General features: G+C 35.6%; 3 protein-coding genes across 5 annotated transcripts; 2 read left to right on the top strand and 1 right to left on the bottom strand.

The window, feature by feature from the left end:
* The first annotated feature begins 814 nt into the window (after window positions 1-814).
* On the top strand, window positions 815-4,479 carry LOC126671403 (G-type lectin S-receptor-like serine/threonine-protein kinase CES101). Its single transcript, XM_050365170.1, has 7 exons — window positions 815-2,189; window positions 2,419-2,523; window positions 2,608-2,786; window positions 3,069-3,282; window positions 3,359-3,596; window positions 3,687-3,837; window positions 3,914-4,479. The coding sequence occupies exons 1-7, from the start codon at window positions 1,022-1,024 to the stop codon at window positions 4,220-4,222; spliced, it is 2,364 nt and encodes a 787-aa protein (XP_050221127.1). The 5' UTR covers window positions 815-1,021; the 3' UTR covers window positions 4,223-4,479.
* A 5,457-nt stretch (window positions 4,480-9,936) lies between these two features.
* On the top strand, window positions 9,937-14,257 carry LOC126671400 (G-type lectin S-receptor-like serine/threonine-protein kinase CES101). 3 transcript variants are annotated; one of them, XM_056105267.1, is made up of 7 exons: window positions 9,937-11,873; window positions 12,114-12,218; window positions 12,303-12,481; window positions 12,604-12,817; window positions 13,075-13,159; window positions 13,503-13,653; window positions 13,739-14,257. In XM_056105267.1, the coding sequence occupies exons 1-7, from the start codon at window positions 10,724-10,726 to the stop codon at window positions 14,045-14,047; spliced, it is 2,193 nt and encodes a 730-aa protein (XP_055961242.1). In that variant the 5' UTR covers window positions 9,937-10,723; the 3' UTR covers window positions 14,048-14,257. The 3 variants fall into 3 exon arrangements, with proteins under 3 accessions (XP_055961242.1, XP_050221125.1, XP_050221124.1); XM_050365167.2 differs by having other exon boundaries at window positions 9,939-11,873; window positions 13,075-13,303; XM_050365168.2 differs by lacking the exon at window positions 12,114-12,218 and having other exon boundaries at window positions 13,075-13,303.
* A 358-nt stretch (window positions 14,258-14,615) lies between these two features.
* LOC126671402 (U-box domain-containing protein 38-like) lies at window positions 14,616-16,743 on the bottom strand. Its single transcript, XM_050365169.2, has one exon. The coding sequence runs from the start codon at window positions 16,577-16,579 to the stop codon at window positions 14,882-14,884; it is 1,698 nt and encodes a 565-aa protein (XP_050221126.1). The 5' UTR covers window positions 16,580-16,743; the 3' UTR covers window positions 14,616-14,881.
* Window positions 16,744-19,319: the final 2,576 nt, after the last annotated feature.

Genomic DNA, 19,319 nt, shown 5'->3' with positions numbered 1-19,319 from the left:
ACAATTTAATTAATTAATTTGATTCTAATAAATTCACTAAATAAATTTGTTTGATTTAAATTTAGGTTTATTTAAGTTAATTAGAAAATATTAATTATTTATTTATATATATATATATATTAATTATATAACAATTTAATTAATTAATTTGATTTAAAGATTGAGTTTGATTTCGGTTGAGTTATTATGTGGTTTGGTTGGATTAGGATGTTAGCGATTCGCTGAGCTAGTAGTGACGTGGCGGACATGTTTGCGAAAAATCGATTTAATTCAAAAAATGACTACAAAAAATACCAAATATGCTATAAAACAAACTAACCGTGCTGATTTTTAAAAATTTAATTATAATTGACGTAAGCCATAAACGTTTGGTATTTTATTGGAATTTTGTTTTTTTATTATGAATAAGGTCTTTATAGATTTTGGATCCCAATTTGAGTAGTTGAGAGAAATCAGATAATTGATTTAAGTAGTTATTAAAGTTTTGGATTAATTTACTTTGGTCATGGAAGGATATGTTATATTCTGATGACTAAACTTCAATTTTATTTTTTTGTAATAGAAAGGAATTATGATCACTAAACACATAAATATGAGTTGATGACAAATGAAATACTGATCTCACATATGCATAATTTGATCTCAAGATGGCCATTAAAATAAAATAATTTGAAAGTTTTGTCTTATTTTAAACTAAAATCGAAAAAAACAATCATAGAATAATTAGATATGGGATTCATTTGATTGAATTAGGTATGGCACTTTGTCAGAAACTACTGCATCGAATTAAAAATTCAGATTAGCATGTGATGGTTGAATACTAAAATGAAATATTGACATGTGAAAGATCATATTTTCAGAGACAGTCAAAAGGTCAAACATAGTGCATTTTCTTGGAACCTTGGCATATGGATACTATGCAATAAAGCTTAGTGAAGAGAACCTGCCTGACTTAATCATACTATTTCGATGCGGGATTTGAGTGCGGGGTTCCGACAATAGCTTCTCAAGTTTCAGAACAATGGTCTGCAAAAGAATCCTCTGGCTTATGATCTTCTTCTTCTTGTCCAGCCTCTCCTACTCTTTAACTAACGACACTCTTAGCCAAGGCCATAAGCTTAATGCTGCAGATCATCTTGTTTCTGCAAACGGGCGCTTCACTTTAGGTTTCTTGGGTAGTTACTTGGTTTTGAACTACACAGCTACTAATGAGAGCATGCTTATTAATCACCCTCTCTGGTTAGCCAACAGAGAAGACCCTGTTCTTGAAAATTCAGGAGTTCTTACACTTGATAATGGAACTGGAGCGTTGAAAGTTGCCCAGAAAGACGGGAAACAGATTAAAACATTATACTCGGGATCTGCATCGTCCAAGCCAAACCACGTAAGGGCCATCCTGCAAAATAACGGAAATTTTGTGTTGAAAGAAGTCAACTCCGGGGAGATATTGTGGCAAAGCTTTGATGATCCAACGGACACCCTTTTGCCCGGAATGAAATTGGGTGTGAATAAAAGAACAGGAAAGAAATGGCTACTTAGGTCATGGCTAACTGAATATAATCCAATACCTGGGGGTTTTACCCTAGAATGGGACCCTACTCAACGCCAGATTATTGTGAAGAGAGAAGGAGTTGAATTTTGGACCAGTGGCGTATCATTGACACTTGAAAGCAGGTTCGATAACTTGAGTATTTTAGACTATTTGCATCGAAACTATAATTTCACTCATATATCGAACGAGAAAGAGGATTACATCTTTTACACACTCTTTTCCCATGAATTGACGCCTGTAGACCGAAGGATTTATTCGAGGTGGTTTCTTGATGACTTGGGGAACATACTAGAAGATGCAGGAAGAGTTTTCTATTTAGATTCTGAAGCCTGTGATGGAAATAGCACAGAGATGGGGTGCAAGAAATGGGAATTTGGGCCTGAGTGCCGGAGAGATGGGGATAAGTTTGCCATATTAGCTGGTAGTTTTATGTCTGAGCTGAATGAATATAAGAATCTCAGCTTCATTGATTGCCAGAACTTGTGTTGGAATAATTGTGACTGCAGTGGATTCAGGTTCGACCAGGGTAGTATCAGTTACACTAATTGCCAACTGAATGATGGACCTTTTTATAACCAGAATTTAAAAGAAGGAGAACTAAACCACTACATCATCATTCCTGGGCCGCCACATAAAGGTAAGGAGAACTATACCACTATTCTTGCCTTCTTCTGTCATAACTAATCGTGTTGCAGGGAAATTTCTCCGGTCTTGTATTTTGAAAACGAAAATGCTTCCAGAATTGTGAAATTCTTTATCACGTATTTTTGAAATCTATCCTTTCCACCATTTTTGGTATTTACCATTCTGATGATTTATTGTTCTGTTCATCATTGTCAAAATTATGGACTTCATAATCTACACAGTGGACAGGACATGGGTATGGATCATAACGAGTATAGGGATGGCTCTGATTGCTGCTTTCATGTTCACTTGGTTGTACTTGAGATGGAGGAGACTGAAATTAGAAGGTACTTTTCCCATAACAAGTTTAAATTGAAACGAAATTCGTGAATTGCCAAGTCTGATTTATTTAATGATATGGATTTCAATAGAGAAGTTTCTGAAAGAGCTGATGACTGATGATAGAGCAAAGGACATAGATGAGCTTCAGAACAATGGAAACAGAGGCTACAATCTACAGATCTATGATGCTGCAACAATCTCTGCTGCTACTAACAGTTTCTCTTCGGGCAACAAACTTGGAGAAGGTGGTTTCGGACCTGTTTATAAGGTAAATTTCATGAACTATATAAGTATTAGATATCATGTCCTGTGAAAACTTATCAAATCCTACATCTTGTTATTTTGTTTTCGAATTGTACATTTGTGTGTTTCATTTCCGAGTTCTATGTTTCACTGTTTCTTTTCGAATCCTACATTTTCGTTTCTGAGAGAACTTTTGAAAATGTATTTTTGTAGAAATGTTATATTTCTTTGTTTCCCATTTCGGGGTGTTTGTTTTGCTGCTGCATAGATTAGATATTTAAAACCACTTATCTGAAAATTGAATTAGGGGAGATTAAGGGAAGGACAAGAAATAGCAGTAAAGAGGCTGTCAAGTGAGTCAAGACAAGGGCTAGTGGAATTCAAAAATGAGCTCATACTCATTGCTAAACTGCAGCATATGAATCTTGTAAGGCTTCTAGGTTTTTGCATCCAAGGAAAAGACAAAATGTTGGTTTATGAGTATTTGCCTAATAAAAGCTTGGATTTTTTCATCTTTGGTGGTATGAACTTTCCTCTGCTTAACTTATTTGGATAATTGCATGTTCTTCTTTGACTTGTTGTTTCGAATACTAACAGACCAATCAAAGAGAGAGATGTTGGACTGGAGCAAGCGATTTAACATAATTGATGGAATAGCTCAAGGTCTGGTTTACCTCCATAAGTATTCAAGATTGAGAATTGTCCACAGAGATCTTAAAGCAAGTAACATCTTACTTGACCAAGATATGGTCCCCAAAATATCCGATTTTGGTCTAGCGAGATATTTCAGGCAAAATGAATTTGAAGCAAATACAAGCATTCTTGTTGGAACCCGGTATGCGAAAACAATAAGTCACATCTTTGATTAGCAATCGTGTCTAAACTCGGACTAACTAAGTTAACCAAATTCTTTGTATTTGTCCAGTGGCTACATGTCTCCAGAATATCTCATGGAAGGCATTTTCTCTGTCAAATCTGATGTTTACAGTTTTGGAGTGTTATTATTAGAGATCATAAGCGGTAAGAAGAATCATAATGTGTATCATCATGACCGTCCGCTCAACCTTGTGGGTTATGTAAGTATGCTTAGTCTTTAAATCTAAGTGCATGTCTTTAATATGTTTATGTTATTGAATCATGAATGTGTTTCAGGCATGGGAACTATGGAAAGACAACTCAGTACTGGAAATAGTTGAACCAAGTTTAAGAATTTCAGCTTCTGAAGATCAAATTCGGAGATATATCAATATAGGGCTGCTATGTGTGGAGCAGAGTCCGCTAGACAGGCCGATCATGTCAGATGTTTTGTCCATGTTAACCAGTGAGGTTCAACAATTGCCGATGCCGAAACAACCAGCATTTTATATGGGAGAACACATTGTTGCAGTCAACAAAAGTGAAAGAGACATGAAAACTGAATCAATTAATTACGTATCAATTTCTGAGATGGATGGAAGATGAATGACCTGACAGTTGAATATGTTGAATTAAGCCTGTTTGGCTTGATAAAAATGTAATCAAATTTGATAGTCATGTGCTGTTATTGCAGTAATTTAGGTATGGATTGTGGAGAGATCAAGATTAGAGTTAGGGCTAGGGTTAGTTTATGATTTATTAACAGTGTTACAGGGAGGGGCTTGAGTGGCTTAATTTCTAAACATTAGACGGATAAATGAGCTTGAAATTCAATAAGAGTCTTCTAGTTGTTCTTTGCTATATACCTCGGGGCGTATTTATCCTTTTTTAAATAGAAGAGTCATGCGGATTTGTTTCTTTAAAAATTAATGACGTGACATTAGAAAGAAGTTTGATTGTGTTCTCATTTTAAAACGACAGGAGTATAAGTGTGTTTACACCAGCCCAAAAATAGACTTTAAGACAATGGGCTGCCAGTTAGAATGGAGCATAGCGGGCTGAATTGAGATTAGACCCATAATAGCCATTTTTATTATTGTTTTTTTATTAGCCGAGTCAAAGACTTTTAGTCTTATCAGGTTAGAATTTAGTTAAATAATTAAATCTTAGTTGTTTTCTTTTTCCTATTATTAGGGGATTTGTCCCTATAAATAGTTATTTTTTCAGATTAATAAAGGCACTACACAATTTCATCAAAAAACACAAATCAAAGCTCAGGCTTTTCTATCTTAATCTCCGGATTAAAACCTTAACTTAGGAGTAGTTTGAAATCAATCCTGCTTAGGTTCCTCAACCTCCGGAGCGATACTGATAATTTTAGTTTAGTTGGTTACTATTGTTCTTTTGTGTGACCTGATTGAAATTCGAGTTTTCAATTAAAGCATCAAACCGAAACAGTTCCCATTATCAAATTCAAAGATTTGAGTTTGGAAGTTTTTCCAGCGAACATCTTTTGGCGACTCCACTGGGGACATGTTTATGGTTAGCACAAAAATCGGTATTAAAGAGCTAAAAGATATACACGCTCAATGAGTCGATCACGCTTATTCGAAGGAAGCGATACGCCATGAGATTTAGACTCTGATTTGGAAGCGATCATGACCAAGAGAGACAAGAACCAACTGTCGCACGAGGGAACTACTATACCTCCCACAGAAGGGAAATCGGTCGATCTCAAAGTCAAAAATTTCAACCAATTCGAAGATGACGATTCGAGTGACGATAATCGTTTCCTATCCCCAAATCCTTCAACATTATCAATGGCCGATTCCATAACCATGAGGAATAAGATCACGCATGAAAATCGGCCAAGATATTATGAAGGAGACCAATTAGCGAGAGCCATGAAGACCGTACTTGACAAAAAAAATGACTGTTCAAAGAGAGATCAGGTCGGACATAGGAAGAAGCCTATTAAGCATAAACGATATTATGTCAAAAGTCATGGCTCGACAAAACATCGCCGAGACTACCATCAAGATGGTTGATCTTGGCTACACACCAGCACGGATCGGCTTGCAAAGAGGAACTGCCGATCAGACGCAACCGATCAATCGATCTGGTATGAAGTACGGTGCTGCAGATCACAGAAATGATGTGAGACACATGGAGTATTGTGTGGAAAATCATAATAATGCTTCAAGCCATATACATAATGGTGCAGTTGATCACAATAATGCTTCAAAACACATGAAGTATGGTGTGGCCGATCATTTGGTGGATCAAATCCAGACACCGAAAGAGATCAGCTCATCGAGCCATTTGGCCGATCTGATCAAAACACTGGAGATCACCTCGTTGAGGTATTTGGCCGATCTAATCCAAATGTCGGAGTAGATCACCTCGCCGAATCGTTCGGTCGATCTGATCAAAAAGCCGGAGGAAATCATCTCTCTGAATCATTTGGTCGATGTGATCAAAACACTGGAGATCACCTCGTCGAGGTATTTGGCCGATCTAATCCAAAACGGAGAAGGAGATCAGCATTCGAGTTCATTGGCGGGACGACTGCTTGAAGATCGGTCCGATATAATGGTGATCATCTTTACAAAGGAGATCAGATTATCAAGTATATTTTGTCGCGCCTTTATGTGAGATCAGATTGTCAAAAAGGCGATAAGGCATATGACTCATTTTTAAGAACAAATCAAGACGCTGGGGGCAAGGCCGACTTGGTGTATATGGATGTCAAGGAACAAGTAATTTGATATCGCCGATCGAAAAGATGAAGAATGGAGTAAGCTCATTCGGCGTTCTGCTAGTGAGACGTGATCATTTTAGTTCGCTAGTGAGACCTGATCACTTTGTTCCGCTAGTAAGGTATTTGATTATTTCGGAAACATGGTGTTCAAGATTATGGTTTTTCACAAAATCACAATATGACGGTATTCTTGTCGATCATATACTTTTTGCCGAGTCCAATCCGAAGTAGCCGAGTCCAATCCAAAGTAGGCTGCACATCGTCACGCGATTCAAACACAGATTTGGAATAGATCATGACAAAAGGCGACAAGTCAGGGTTACAACCGCAAAAGGGGACCGACGTACCCTCCGTTGTAACAACGACCGTCGAGTTTCAGCTGCAAAAGGGGATCGACGCACCCCCGCTGGGACGACGACCGCATAGTCAAGCATCCGAACCAAGTGCATGGAAGGAGACAAATGATTATGTCTGCAACCTACCTCCCACTCGCCTCACACTATCACGTGTTGATTTCCTAACTATACATGATTTGGCCTAAGAAAACTCCGGTTGAAGATCAGCCTAAGAAAACTCTGGTTCTCAGAAAAAACACACCTGCCATGGTCGCACACAAGGTTACACCTACTGCGATCTTCAAAAATGGTACGACGACCATGATCGCCAACAATGGTTTACCCATCACGGATGTCAAGAACGGTAAATACAGGAGAACAATGTTTGAGAGAATTTATGAAGTACGTTGCCCAATGTGCAAAACATGTTTCAAGACGGAGCAATATGTGTGCCATCAACATTCAAAAACTTTCAAGCCAAAATCTGATCCGCCAGTGACAGTCACACTCGGGGGCAAGAGCCGATCATCCATAATGCAAAAATCTGATGATTAGTAAATACAAGTCGATCAGGGAGAAAGTTTGCATACTTCCCGAAAATGGTGCGATACGATCAACGAAATGCATTTACGAGCAAGACCCTATATGAGTGTTTCGTGCAAAGATCGACATATTAACTTAAGAGTGTTGTCAGCATAATCTTGTTGATCGATCAGCGGCCGATCATTGGTTGTTCACACTTGTGATAAAACGCAATGATCGGCCAAACAAGAGTGTGTTGTGCAACGATCGACATCTTTACTTAAGATTGTTGTGAGCATAATCTTGTTGATCGATCGACGGCCGATCATTAGTTGTTCACACTTGTGATAAAATGCAATGATCGGCCAAACAAGAGTGTGTTGTGCAACGATCGACATCTTTACTTAAGATTGTTGTGAGCATAATCTTGTTGATCGATCGGCAGCCGAGCATTGGTTGTTCACACTTGTGATAAAACGCAATGATCGACCAAACAAGAGCGTTTTGTGCAAAGATCGACATCTTTACTTAAGATTAATGTAAGCATAATCTTGTTGATCGATCGGCGGCCAATCATTGGTTGTTCACACTTGTGATAAAACGCAATGATCGACCAAACAAGAGTGTTTTGTGCAAAGATCGACATCTTTAATTAAGATTGTTGTGAGCATAATCTTGTTGATCGATCGGCGGTCGATCATTGGTTGTTCACACTTGTGATAAAACGCAACGATCGGCCAAATAAGAGTATTTTGTGCAAAGATCGACATCTTTAATTAAGATTGTTGTGAGCATAATCTTGTTGAACGATCAGCCAAACAAGAGTGTTTTGTGCAAAGATCGACATCTTTAATTAAGATTGTTGTGAGCATAATCTTGTTGATCGATCGGCGGCCGATCATTGGTTGTTCACACTTGTGATAAAACGCAATGATCGGCCAAATAAGAGTGTTTTGTGCAAAGATCGACATCTTTAATTAAGATTGTTGTGAGCATAATCTTGTTGATCGATCGGCGGCCGATCATTGGTTGTTCACACTTGTGATAAAACGCAATGATCGGCCAAACAAGAGTGTTTCGTGCAAAGATCGACATCTTTACTTAAGATTGCTGTGAGCATAATCTTGTTACTAGCTGTTTTGAACAAGAAAATTAAATAAACTTCGGCAAAACATGTCGATCAAAAAAGCAGAAATAGATGTTTATTCCGATCCACAAGGCATAAAATAAGCCCAAACATGCCGATCTCGTCGAGAAATAAAAATGTCTCACTAAAAATTACGTCTCTTCATCTTACTTGACATTCAGCTAAAAAGACGTGGGGGGCATTGTTTACACCAGCCCAAAAATAGACTTTAAGACAATGGGCTGCCAGTTAGAATGGAGCATAGCGGGTTGAATTGAGATTGGGCCCATAATAGCCATTTTTATTATTGTTTTTTTATTAGCCGAGTCAAAGACTTTTAGTCTTATCAGGTTAGAATTTAGTTAAGTCATTGAATCTTAGTTGTTTTCTTTTTCCTATTATTAGGGGATTTGTCCCTATAAATAGTTATTTTTTCAGATTAATAAAGGCATTACACAATTTCATCAAAAAACACAAATCAAAGCTCAGGTTTTTCTATCTTAATCTCCGGATTAAAACCTTAACTTAGGAGTAGTTTGAAATCAATCCTGCTTAGGTTCCTTAACCTCCGGAGCGATACTGATAATTTTAGTTTAGTTGGTTACTATTGTTTTTTTGTGTGACCTGATTGAAATTCGAGTTTTCGATTAAAGCATCAAACCGAAACAGTTCCCATTATCAAATTCAAAGATTTGAGTTTGGAAGTTTTTCCAGCGAACAAAGTGATATCTAAAATTCAAAAAAGGCTTACTTGTATGCCGCCCTCCCTAAAACATATTTGCCTCTTTTTCAACAAATTAAAATAAAATTTATATTTTGGTTCAGCTGTTTCTTATAGCTGGTAGATGTTGCTGATAGCTGTTAGCTGATAGATCATACGTGTTTGGTGAGATTTGATTAGCTACTACTGTTTATATGTAAAATGACCGTAAAGGGCATAATTTTTGTTTTTATTTATTAAACTATAAATATATTATTTTATATAATATTTAATAAAAATATTAATAATTATTTTTATATAAAAAGCCAATATTTAGTTTAAATTTATTTAGATTTTTTTTTGATAAATTTATGATTCATTTAAAAAAATTATTAAATTATAGTTGTTTTAATAAAAATAAAATAATTTTAAATAATTTATAAATGATTAGAGTATTTAAAAATAATTTAAATAATTTTATATATTAAAAATAGGGTATATTATAATGCGGGTAATTTTGTCAAAATAATTAAAAATGTTGAAACAGCTATCAGCTGTTGGTAAAAAGCTACAAAATGGAGTTTTTCAAACAGCAGTTTTTTGAGGTTCAAAAAGCTCCAAAAAACTCTTAAGAAAATCTCACCAAACACTTTTATGGAGCTTTTTGAAAAGTAAAAGCTAAAAGTTCCACCGAAAAGATGAACCAAACACCCACGTAATTTAAAAAAAAAAGGGCGCATATATGCCCCTAATAGCAGATGTTTTTTTCTTTTTTCTAAACATAGAATACAATTTTTAGAGTCTTGTTTTGTTAGTTGTTAGTTACGAAAATAGATCGAATTCATGATCTTTCGAAACATATGGAGATGTCTTAACCATCTAGGCTAGGCCCCCACTGGCCTGGTTAGCAGATGTGGCAACGCTCTAATTCGTTTAGTAAAATTATATCTGTCTGCCGATTATTTTGCTTAATATAATTATAACCAATTCACCAACGTCTTATTTTAAAAAGTTCGTCACTTTTTGAGCTTTCTCTTTGTCGCGAAAGTTCGACCTCTCTGTTTGATCTTTACTCGGGGAATCGGGGGAACAAACCCATTTACATGCATTCATTTTGAGATTCGGATCGGACCTCTTTGTATCATCAGCTTTGATTACTGTCTACTCAAAATGTGGCCAATTATGCGACGCACGAATACTGTTCGACGAAATTACTCAAAGAAATATTGTGAATTTGACGTCTATGAGTATTAGTTACGTACAAAATGACAATGCCCGTGAAGCATTATCGTTAGTTAAGGAATTCTTGATTAAAGATGGTGAAAGAAATAAAGATAACACCGAAAGCAACACCAGCCTGAAATTCTTTGAGCTTTTCTGTTCTCGATGTAGGAAGACCGCTTGAGGCAACCTCAGAGAGTTTTCTACGTGTATCAATTTTCATATACTTTGATCTCCATTTGAGGGAGAAGTTTCTGAAAGAATTTTCAGAAAAGGAGAAAAGTCAAACACAACGGTGTACATTTTCTTGGAATTTTAGCGTGTGGAAATGTTGAACAAAATCATGTGGATGTATTGCAATAAAGCCCAGTGAGTGAAGATGACCCGTCTGACTTAATCATAAGCACAATAGCTTTGCAAGTTTCTGAGTCTGATCAGAACGATGGCTTGCAAACGAATCCTAGTTCAATATCTCTGGCTTATAACCTTTTTCTTGTTTATCTTCTCTAGCTCTTTGACTATCGATACTCTTCACCAAGGCCAAGTGCTTAATGCAAGAGATCGCCTTGTTTCTGCAAACGGGCTCTTCACTTTAGGTTTCTCGGGCAGTTACTTGGTTTTGAACTACACAAGTCCTGCTCCCAGTCAGTTCTTCTTGCCAATTGATCACCCTCTCTGGTTAGCCAACAGAGAAGACCGTGTTTTGGAAAATCCAGGAGTTCTTACGCTTGATAATGGAACTGGAATGTTGAAAATTATCCAGAACGATGGGAAACAGATTAAAACATTATATGTAGGATCTGCGTCGTCCAAGGCAAACAATGTAAAAGCCATCCTGCAAAATAATGGAAATTTCGTGCTGAAAAAAGTCAGCTCCGGAGAGATATTGTGGCAAAGCTTCGATGATCCCACAGATACCCTTTTACCCAGAATGAAATTGGGTGTGAATAAAAGGACAGGAAAGAAATGGATGCTTAGGTCATGGCGAACTGAATATAATCCGATACCTGGAGGTTTTACTCTAGAATGGGACCCTCTTCAACGCCAGATTATTGGGAAGAGAGGAGGAGTTGAATTTTGGACCAGTGGCGTATTGACACCTGAAGGTACATTTTATAACTTTGATTTTCCGTTCTATAATTTCACTCATATATCGGACGAGGAAGAGGACTACATCTTTTATACACTCACGAACGGAAGGCCGTATAAAGTCCCGATGAATAATTTAAGGTGGTTTCTTGATGACTTGGGGAACATAATAGCAGATGCAGGAGGGCTTTTGCCTTTAACTGAAGTCTGCGATGGAAATAGCACAGAGAGGGGTTGCAAGAAATGGGAATTTGGGCCGAAGTGCAGGAGAGATGGCGATAAGTTTGCCAAATCCTTTGGTAGTGTCAGGTCTTGGCTGAGTAACTCTTATGATCTCAGCTTCGTTGATTGCCAGAACTTATGTTGGAATGATTGTGAGTGTACTGGTTTCACGTTCGACTCATCTTGCCAACTGACTGGTGGACCTTATTCTAACCAAAATCTAGGAGATATAGATCGATTATATGACTACTACATCATCATTCCTGGACCGCCACATAAAGGTAAGTGATTAGATATGGAGTAGTATTCCTGCTTTCTTTTATCATAACTTATTATGTTGCACTCAGGTCTTGTATTTTGAAAACGAAAATGCTTCTAAAACTCTGAAATACATCATAACATATTTTTGTAAATATTATCATTTCCACCATTTTCCATATTTCCATTTCGATTATTTAAAAATTATTTCCATGCTACAATGCTCATTGTCGAGAAAATTATGAACTTCATAATCTACACAGTGGATAGGACATGGATATGGATCGTAACGGGTATAGTGACCGCTCTAATTGCTGCGTTCATGTCCACTTGGTTGTACTTGAGATGGAGGAAACTGAAATTAGGAGGTACTTTTCTCATAAGAAATTCCCATTGAAAGGAAATTTGTGAAATGCTAACTCTAAGCTGTTTAATGATATGGATTTCAACAGAGAAATTTCTGAAAGAGCTGATGACTGATGATAGAGCTAGAGACATTGATGAGCTTCAAAACAATGGAAACAGAAGCTACAATCTGCAAATCTATGATGCTGCAACAATCAGTGCTGCTACTAATAGCTTCTCACCAGGCAACAAACTTGGAGAAGGTGGTTTCGGACCTGTTTACAAGGTAAATCTCATAGACTATATAAGTAAACCTTAATTAGCTTTTAAAACTTTTTAAATTAATTTTAAATTAAAAAACTTTGATTTCTGTTTTAAAAATACCTACGAAACTCTAAATTCAATCAGGGGAGATTAAGGGATGGACAAGAAATAGCAGTAAAAAGGCTGTCAAGTAAATCAGGACAAGGGCTGGTGGAATTCAAAAATGAGCTCATACTCATTGCTAAATTGCAGCATATGAACCTTGTAAGGCTTCTAGGTTTTTGCATCCAAGGAGAAGACAAATTGTTGGTCTATGAGTATATGCCTAATAAAAGCTTGGATTTTTACATCTTCAGCGGTATGATTTTAGATTATTACAAGATCAATTAAATTACAGTCGACTCTTTAATAATTAATATATATATTGGATTAAAATTTATTAATTATTAGAATTATTAATCTGTTGAATATTACATAAGACGTAATATTAAAATTGATTCCCTGAAATTTTATTAACTATTAGAATTATTAATTTATTAAACATTAATTATTAGAGGATCAACTATATACTTAGTTGGCTAATTGCTGTTTTCTTTAACTTCTTGTTTTGAATAGTGATTGTGAATTTGGATTTGAGCAAGAGATTAAACATAATTAAAGGAATAGCTCAAGGTCTGGTTTACCTCCATCATCATTCAAGGTTGAGAATTATCCATAGAGATCTCAAAGCAAGTAACATCTTACTTGACCAAGATTTTGTCCCAAAAATATCTGATTTTGGTCTGGCTAGATATTTTAGGCAAAATGAGTTAGAAGCAAATACTTGCACTGTTGTTGGAACCCAGTACGTCAAAATTCTACACTTCAAATAGAACTAGATTGAATTGAATTTTAATTTTTTTTTAAAATCGAACCAAATTGATTTTACAAAATTGAATATTTTTTCAAACTTCCTTTCAGTTTTACAATTTGGTTCGATTTTTGCGCACCTCGTGTCTAAAGTCGGACTAACTAAGTTGACCAAATTCTTCAAATTTGAGCAGCGGTTATATGTCTCCAGAATATATCATGGAAGGCATTTTCTCGGTCAAATCCGATGTTTACAGTTTTGGAGTGTTGTTGTTGGAGATCATAAGTGGTAAGAAGAATCATAATGTGTATCATCATGACCGTCCGCTCAACCTTGTGGGTTATGTAAGTCTACTTAGTCTTTAAATCCAAGAGCAAGATAATTGATATCTATAACTTCTTGTGATATTGAATTATGAACGTGTTTCAGGCATGGGAATTATGGAAAGACAACTCAATATTGGAAATTCTTGAACCGAGTTTAAGGAATTCAGCTTCTGAAGACCAAGTTTGTAGATGTATGAATGTAGGATTGTTGTGTGTGGAGCAGAGTCCGGTAGACAGGCCGATCATGTCGGATGTTTTGTCCATGTTAAAAAATGAGGTTCAACAATTGCCGATGCCGAAACGACCAGCATTTTACATAGGAGAACACGTTGTTGCAGTCAACCAAAGTGAAAGAGACATGAAAATTCAATCAATAAATCACATATCGATTTCTGAGATGGGTGGAAGATGAATGAGCAAGAACACATACCTTAAAATAAATGAGCCTGTTTGGTTTATATGATTAGAAGTTAAAAATGTAATCAAATTTGATAATATTGTGTTGTTAATAAGCTCTTATTGCAGTTTTCGTTTTTCCAAAAGACCAGTGAATTGTAGTGAAATTGCAAGTGCCATGTGGGTCAAATTAAAAATGCAATCTAATTAGAGATAATTTATCACATACTGATGAATCTATGCACTAAAAAAGCCAATGGCATGTGAGGTTCAACCACACAAAATTTGTGATCCTGGATGCTTGACATAAGCACGGGCAACTTCCCTCAAATTCAGAATTATATGTTTCCACTCCGAAACTTTATATTTATAACTAATTATTATAAAATATCATTACTGTTTTTCACTACACCATTTTTCGTTTTAGTTTTTTTCGAACAAGACGGAATATGATAAAAATATCGAATAGGCGGCATTAGCGAAGCAACAGAAACAAAAATCCACAGCATCAAAACAAAAGCAATCATACCACAAGGCCAAACATAACAAAGAGCAAACAAACAACTACTGGTACTCTTGTGCAGTTGGCAGAAACTAAAATATCTCAAAATAATGCTTATGCACATAACTCCAACTATATCCAATCTGTTTTTTTGCTAACATTTTAATCACTCTTTCAAAATTCTATTTCTGTACAACTACCCCCACATTCCAAAACCTTAAAAAAAGTCCTACTCACAATCAATTAACTTAAAATAAATAATAACATATAACACCATTTCCTATCTTTACACCTTGAAATCAAACCCCATAAACATGTGATAAAATGGACTAATTACAAAGTTCACAATCAAAAGTTAGAAGAGTTTGGACCATTTTTTCCAGCACCAGGACCAACTCGATACCGAGTCCGGCTGAGTCCACCGGATTCAAGAATACCTTCCCAATCACAATCTTCATCTTCCTCATCTCTTCCTCTCATCATTTGCAGAATCTTCTTCGCTTTCTCCCGTGCTCTATCACTCCCTCGCTCTTCAATCTCCCTCAATACCTCAACAGCTCTCGCTTCCTTAGCCAGCCCTTTAAATCTCAAGCTCCCATGACTCAATGCAAACAATGCAGCCACACAGTTCTCCCTAGTAGCTTCCGAATCAACCTTCTGGCTTTTTTCTCTTAACATCTCAACCAATATCGTAACCGCGTTTCCATCCAGCATAGCTGATCTCCCTTCATTACAAGCAGCTAAATTGCACAATATCAGCAACAACCGACTCGCCAAGTCACCCGACTTCACCATACTCAATAGGGAACCAACCGCACCGAGCTTCACCAGCTTAACCCGATTACTCTGTATCAAACTCAAATGATACAATGCTAAAGCCGAGTCATGGCGGGTACGGTCACTATCAGACCTTAACGCGTGCATTAAGGGCTGCAATGCACCTAAAACCCCAATTGCCATCTTATTCTCATCCTCTAAGGCTAAACTAAACAGAGCACCAGCTGCGTGCTCTTGTGGCTCATTACAACCTGATTTTAACACATCAATTAACAAAGGAACAAAACCTGACCTAACAAGTTTAACCTTGTTAGACTTCTCCAATGAGAGATTTACCAGTGAAGCAATTGCATTGGTCTGAACGATACCGTATCTGGACGCGATCAGCGTCCGCAGAGCGGCGAGTAAACGCGGTGTAGCCAATGGAATTCTCATCTCCTCTTTAGCTCTAGTTAACTTCCTCAGCATAACCACGCCTTCTTCTTGCCGGTGAACCTCGCCGCTGGTCAGCTTAACCACAATCTCCTCCTCTTGAGGAATTGAAGAACCACCATCGGAACTGGACACAGAATTGCGATCCTGCCCTTGCCCTTGCCCTTGCCCGGGACCGAGGGTTAGGATTTCAGCTTCTGTAATCTCCGATGACGAAGTAGACGTAGTAGTGGTATAACACGCAGGCCGGGTAGCAAAAGGTAACGGCGTAAACGGACTAGCCGGAGCGTGGCTGACAATAACAGACTCCTCCGATGAGGAAGAGTAAAAATGACCGACTCGGTGAGTCAACTCAGTGACGGCGTGAGAAAATCGAACAGGCGGATTATCAGCCACGCCCTTTAACAGCTCTCTCTCAGAAACCCTAAAATCCGGAGTAGAGTGAGAATTTTTAGACTCCGCCATCTTCTTCCGAACAGCTTTCTCAATAGAAATATAATCCGGCGGCCGTGGGCGTTCCACGCCGGACGTATCGCACCAGTTTTGAATAGTCGTTTTGATGGCCATATTAGCTATGATATTAGTAAAGTCAGGAAGTGAGTTCGAGTCACCGCCGCCGTCGACGGCGGGGGTGAAACCCAAATCGCGGCAGACTTGAACGGAAACACGCTCGAACGTTTGGCCGGAGGAGACAATAACTGGGTCAGACATTAAAGATCCAGAAATCGGACAGAGAAATTCTTTTGGAGGATCAGTGGTTTGGTGGTGTTGTTTTGGATTTGAATTTGAACGATGATAGAATGAGATTTTCCATCTGTGTTTTCCGTTGCCACCCATTTATTTATAATTAGCAAACGAACAAAACCCAGAAAGGATTTTCTTTAAAGATTCGAGCTTTTGGGGTTTACAGAGAGTTTTGGAGAAGAGAGCTGTAAGTTTCTATGAAGGGAAAGAGAAGAAGCTTGGAGCAAGTTGCTTGTTTAGTTTAATTTTTACTTTATTTGGTGCTTTTATATTTTTTGTAAGATAACCGAGAAATTTAATTACAAAAACTCTAACTTAGATTTTTAGTTTGGTTTGTTCCTTCTTTTTTTTAATAAAGAGTCAATACAGCCCTTGAATTTATACTTTAAGGCCAAATAAATTCTTTTAAATTTCTAAATTTGTAATTTCGAAATCACATAAATCATTTTAGTCAGTTAGATCACTCAAATTTTCATCTCAGAGTCTAATGAATCGTGCATTTTAAGTATGCAGATTATGAGTTACTTGATTTAATTTAAGAGAATTTGTGACCAATTGACTAAAAAGTTTAAAATTGATTTCTTTAAGGCCTAATTACTTAAAAAAAAACCCACCTTGTAATATTTTTTCATTTATACCATGACCTAGAAAAAAGTTCATTTGTACCCTTTTTTTTGATTTTTCGTTTTCAACTCTACCCTAAAGCACTAAATTGAACTTTTTTTATTTAGAAAAAGCTTAAAATAATCCTTCATTTTTTAACTTATTTGTATTTTTTCAAATAGAAAAAAGATGATATAACCCTTCTATTTAATTATTTTTAATATTTTCATCCTTTAATTAATTAAATTGTCAAAAAATAAAATTTTGGGGTACAATTGAAATGAAAAACCAAAAAAATGGTACAAATGAACTTTTTCCTAGGTCAGGGTATAAACGAAAAATTATTTCAAGGTGGGGTTTTTTTAAGTAATTAGACCTTTCTTTAACTTTAAACCATAAGTTTATGGATCCAATTGGTTAAAAAAATTAAACATAACTTATTTTGACTAATACAAAAATTTGAGGGTCAGGCTGATATTTTGCTCTTTATTTTAATTAACTGAAAGAGAACTGGTCAGTTTAGGTTGTTAATTAAATTCCACTATTTATGCTTCATATACAATTGACTAGTCAAGACCAACACTCATTCCATAATCTTTGCTCGCTGTTTTCTCTAAATCATGCTAACCAAAAAGTTCATAATCATTAGGGTTTATGAATATGATTAATAGTCATTCATTATGCCCGATGCTAATAAACATGTGATATTGTGGAAGTAATGCTTAATTATTTCATTGAAAAAATGTTTAGTAGTTTGTATTGGTTATTGTAATTTAATTATTTTGTCACTTAGTAATGAATATGTCTTAATTTATAAACATTATTACTACTAATTCTATCTTGAAACTTGTTTATATTTGTAGCTATTATTTTTATTCGTATTATTGTATTCTTTTAATAATTTTTTTTTAAAAAAAGACAAATTTAAAAAAATATTAGCAAGTAACGCCTTTTTAGTATTTTAAAATGATAAATGTTATGGACAAAAAATAATTCCGAATGCGATAAATATTATAGGCCATATGGAGTAAGATTAATGGGGATTGTAATTCTGCTAAGTGTCTTCAGTATTATTTGAGTTATTCCTTTTGGTTCTTATAATCCTTAATTAATAATGGATAAAAGGTGGGTGTATCAGTCGGTTCAATTCGGTCCAGGTTATATGACACCAACCTGAATCATAGTACAACTTCAATTGATATTGAGCCAAACCAAACCATTTGATTTGTTCAGTTCGGTTAAATAATTTAGCAATTCTTTTTTTTAGTTATTTAAAATTGATTTGAGTATCAAAAATATTATCTAAAAAAATCCATATATAATTGTTATATTTATAGTCACTCATAGGATATACATGCATATATTTATATTAAATTCTTTAACAAGATTATAGTAAATCTAATTATTTATTCATTTTTTGGTTATTTTAATTTTTAAATTGTTCAAACCAAACTATAAATCAAAAACTAAATTTTTATAAGAGTACAAACTGAACAAAATCATATTTTTATAATTAAAGTGTACTTACAAATATGGTTTAATTTGGTTTACTTGTTTGGTCGGTTTGATTTTTATACCCCATTAGAGGGCCATTTAGGAGAGAATGTAAGGGTAAGACTGAAAATAAAGTGAGATTTATGGGGCCGTAAGAGAAAGACGAAAAGATAAAAACTATCTTTTGGATGCGATAAATTTGATTTTAACATTATTTGGATAAAAATGAAAAAGATGTAAAAGCTTAGGGGCTTCTGGCTCCATATGTACTTAACTTTTCCTTTTCTTGACTGCACTTTAAATTAATTAATATTTCAGATCAACACAATTACCTAATGAAGTTTATTGACATACATTAAAAAGTTAGAAGATAATAAGACTTCTTTATTATAATCTGTTGTCGTGAGTTTTTATAAGGTTTCTGTCACTATTAAAATTTGAATAATCAAATAAAATTTGATCTAGTTGACATTTTTAAAAGTTTGAGAATTTAACATTTTTATCATTAAAGTATGAGATGATTAGTAGAAATAAAGAAGTATCTAATTGAAGTATTTTTAAACGCATACTTATTTAAATGTCATATCATAATGTAAATGACTATGTTTTGATGAGGAAATATAATAGTAACAAACAATAAAATATTAAGAGAATTACGTAAAACTTAGTCTCTACCGTTTAAATATTATCTATTCGGACAACAAAAGGATATTTGGTATATGCATTGCTTTGTTTA

The sequence above is a fragment of the Mercurialis annua genome, linkage group LG3 (genome assembly GCF_937616625.2).
Source record: "Mercurialis annua linkage group LG3, ddMerAnnu1.2, whole genome shotgun sequence".
In the NCBI taxonomy this organism is placed as follows: Eukaryota; Viridiplantae; Streptophyta; class Magnoliopsida; order Malpighiales; family Euphorbiaceae; genus Mercurialis; species Mercurialis annua.
Note: the sequence above shows the minus strand (reverse complement) of the source record. Positions and strands in the feature narration are given on the sequence as shown.

Bases quoted from the DNA above. Each gene is read 5' to 3' on its own strand.
- LOC126671403 (XM_050365170.1), top strand. From the start codon at position 1,022: ATGGTCTGCAAAAGAATCCTCTGGCTTATGATCTTCTTCTTCTTGTCC. The intron at 2,787-3,068 runs GTAAATTTCATG...AAATTGAATTAG, and splicing joins GTTTCGGACCTGTTTATAAG to GGGAGATTAAGGGAAGGACA. The intron at 3,597-3,686 runs GTATGCGAAAAC...GTATTTGTCCAG, and splicing joins AGCATTCTTGTTGGAACCCG to TGGCTACATGTCTCCAGAAT.
- LOC126671400 (XM_050365167.2), top strand. From the start codon at position 10,724: ATGGCTTGCAAACGAATCCTAGTTCAATATCTCTGGCTTATAACCTTT. The intron at 12,219-12,302 runs GTACTTTTCTCA...GGATTTCAACAG, and splicing joins GAGGAAACTGAAATTAGGAG to AGAAATTTCTGAAAGAGCTG. The intron at 12,482-12,603 runs GTAAATCTCATA...AAATTCAATCAG, and splicing joins GTTTCGGACCTGTTTACAAG to GGGAGATTAAGGGATGGACA.
- LOC126671402 (XM_050365169.2), bottom strand. From the start codon at position 16,579: ATGGGTGGCAACGGAAAACACAGATGGAAAATCTCATTCTATCATCGT.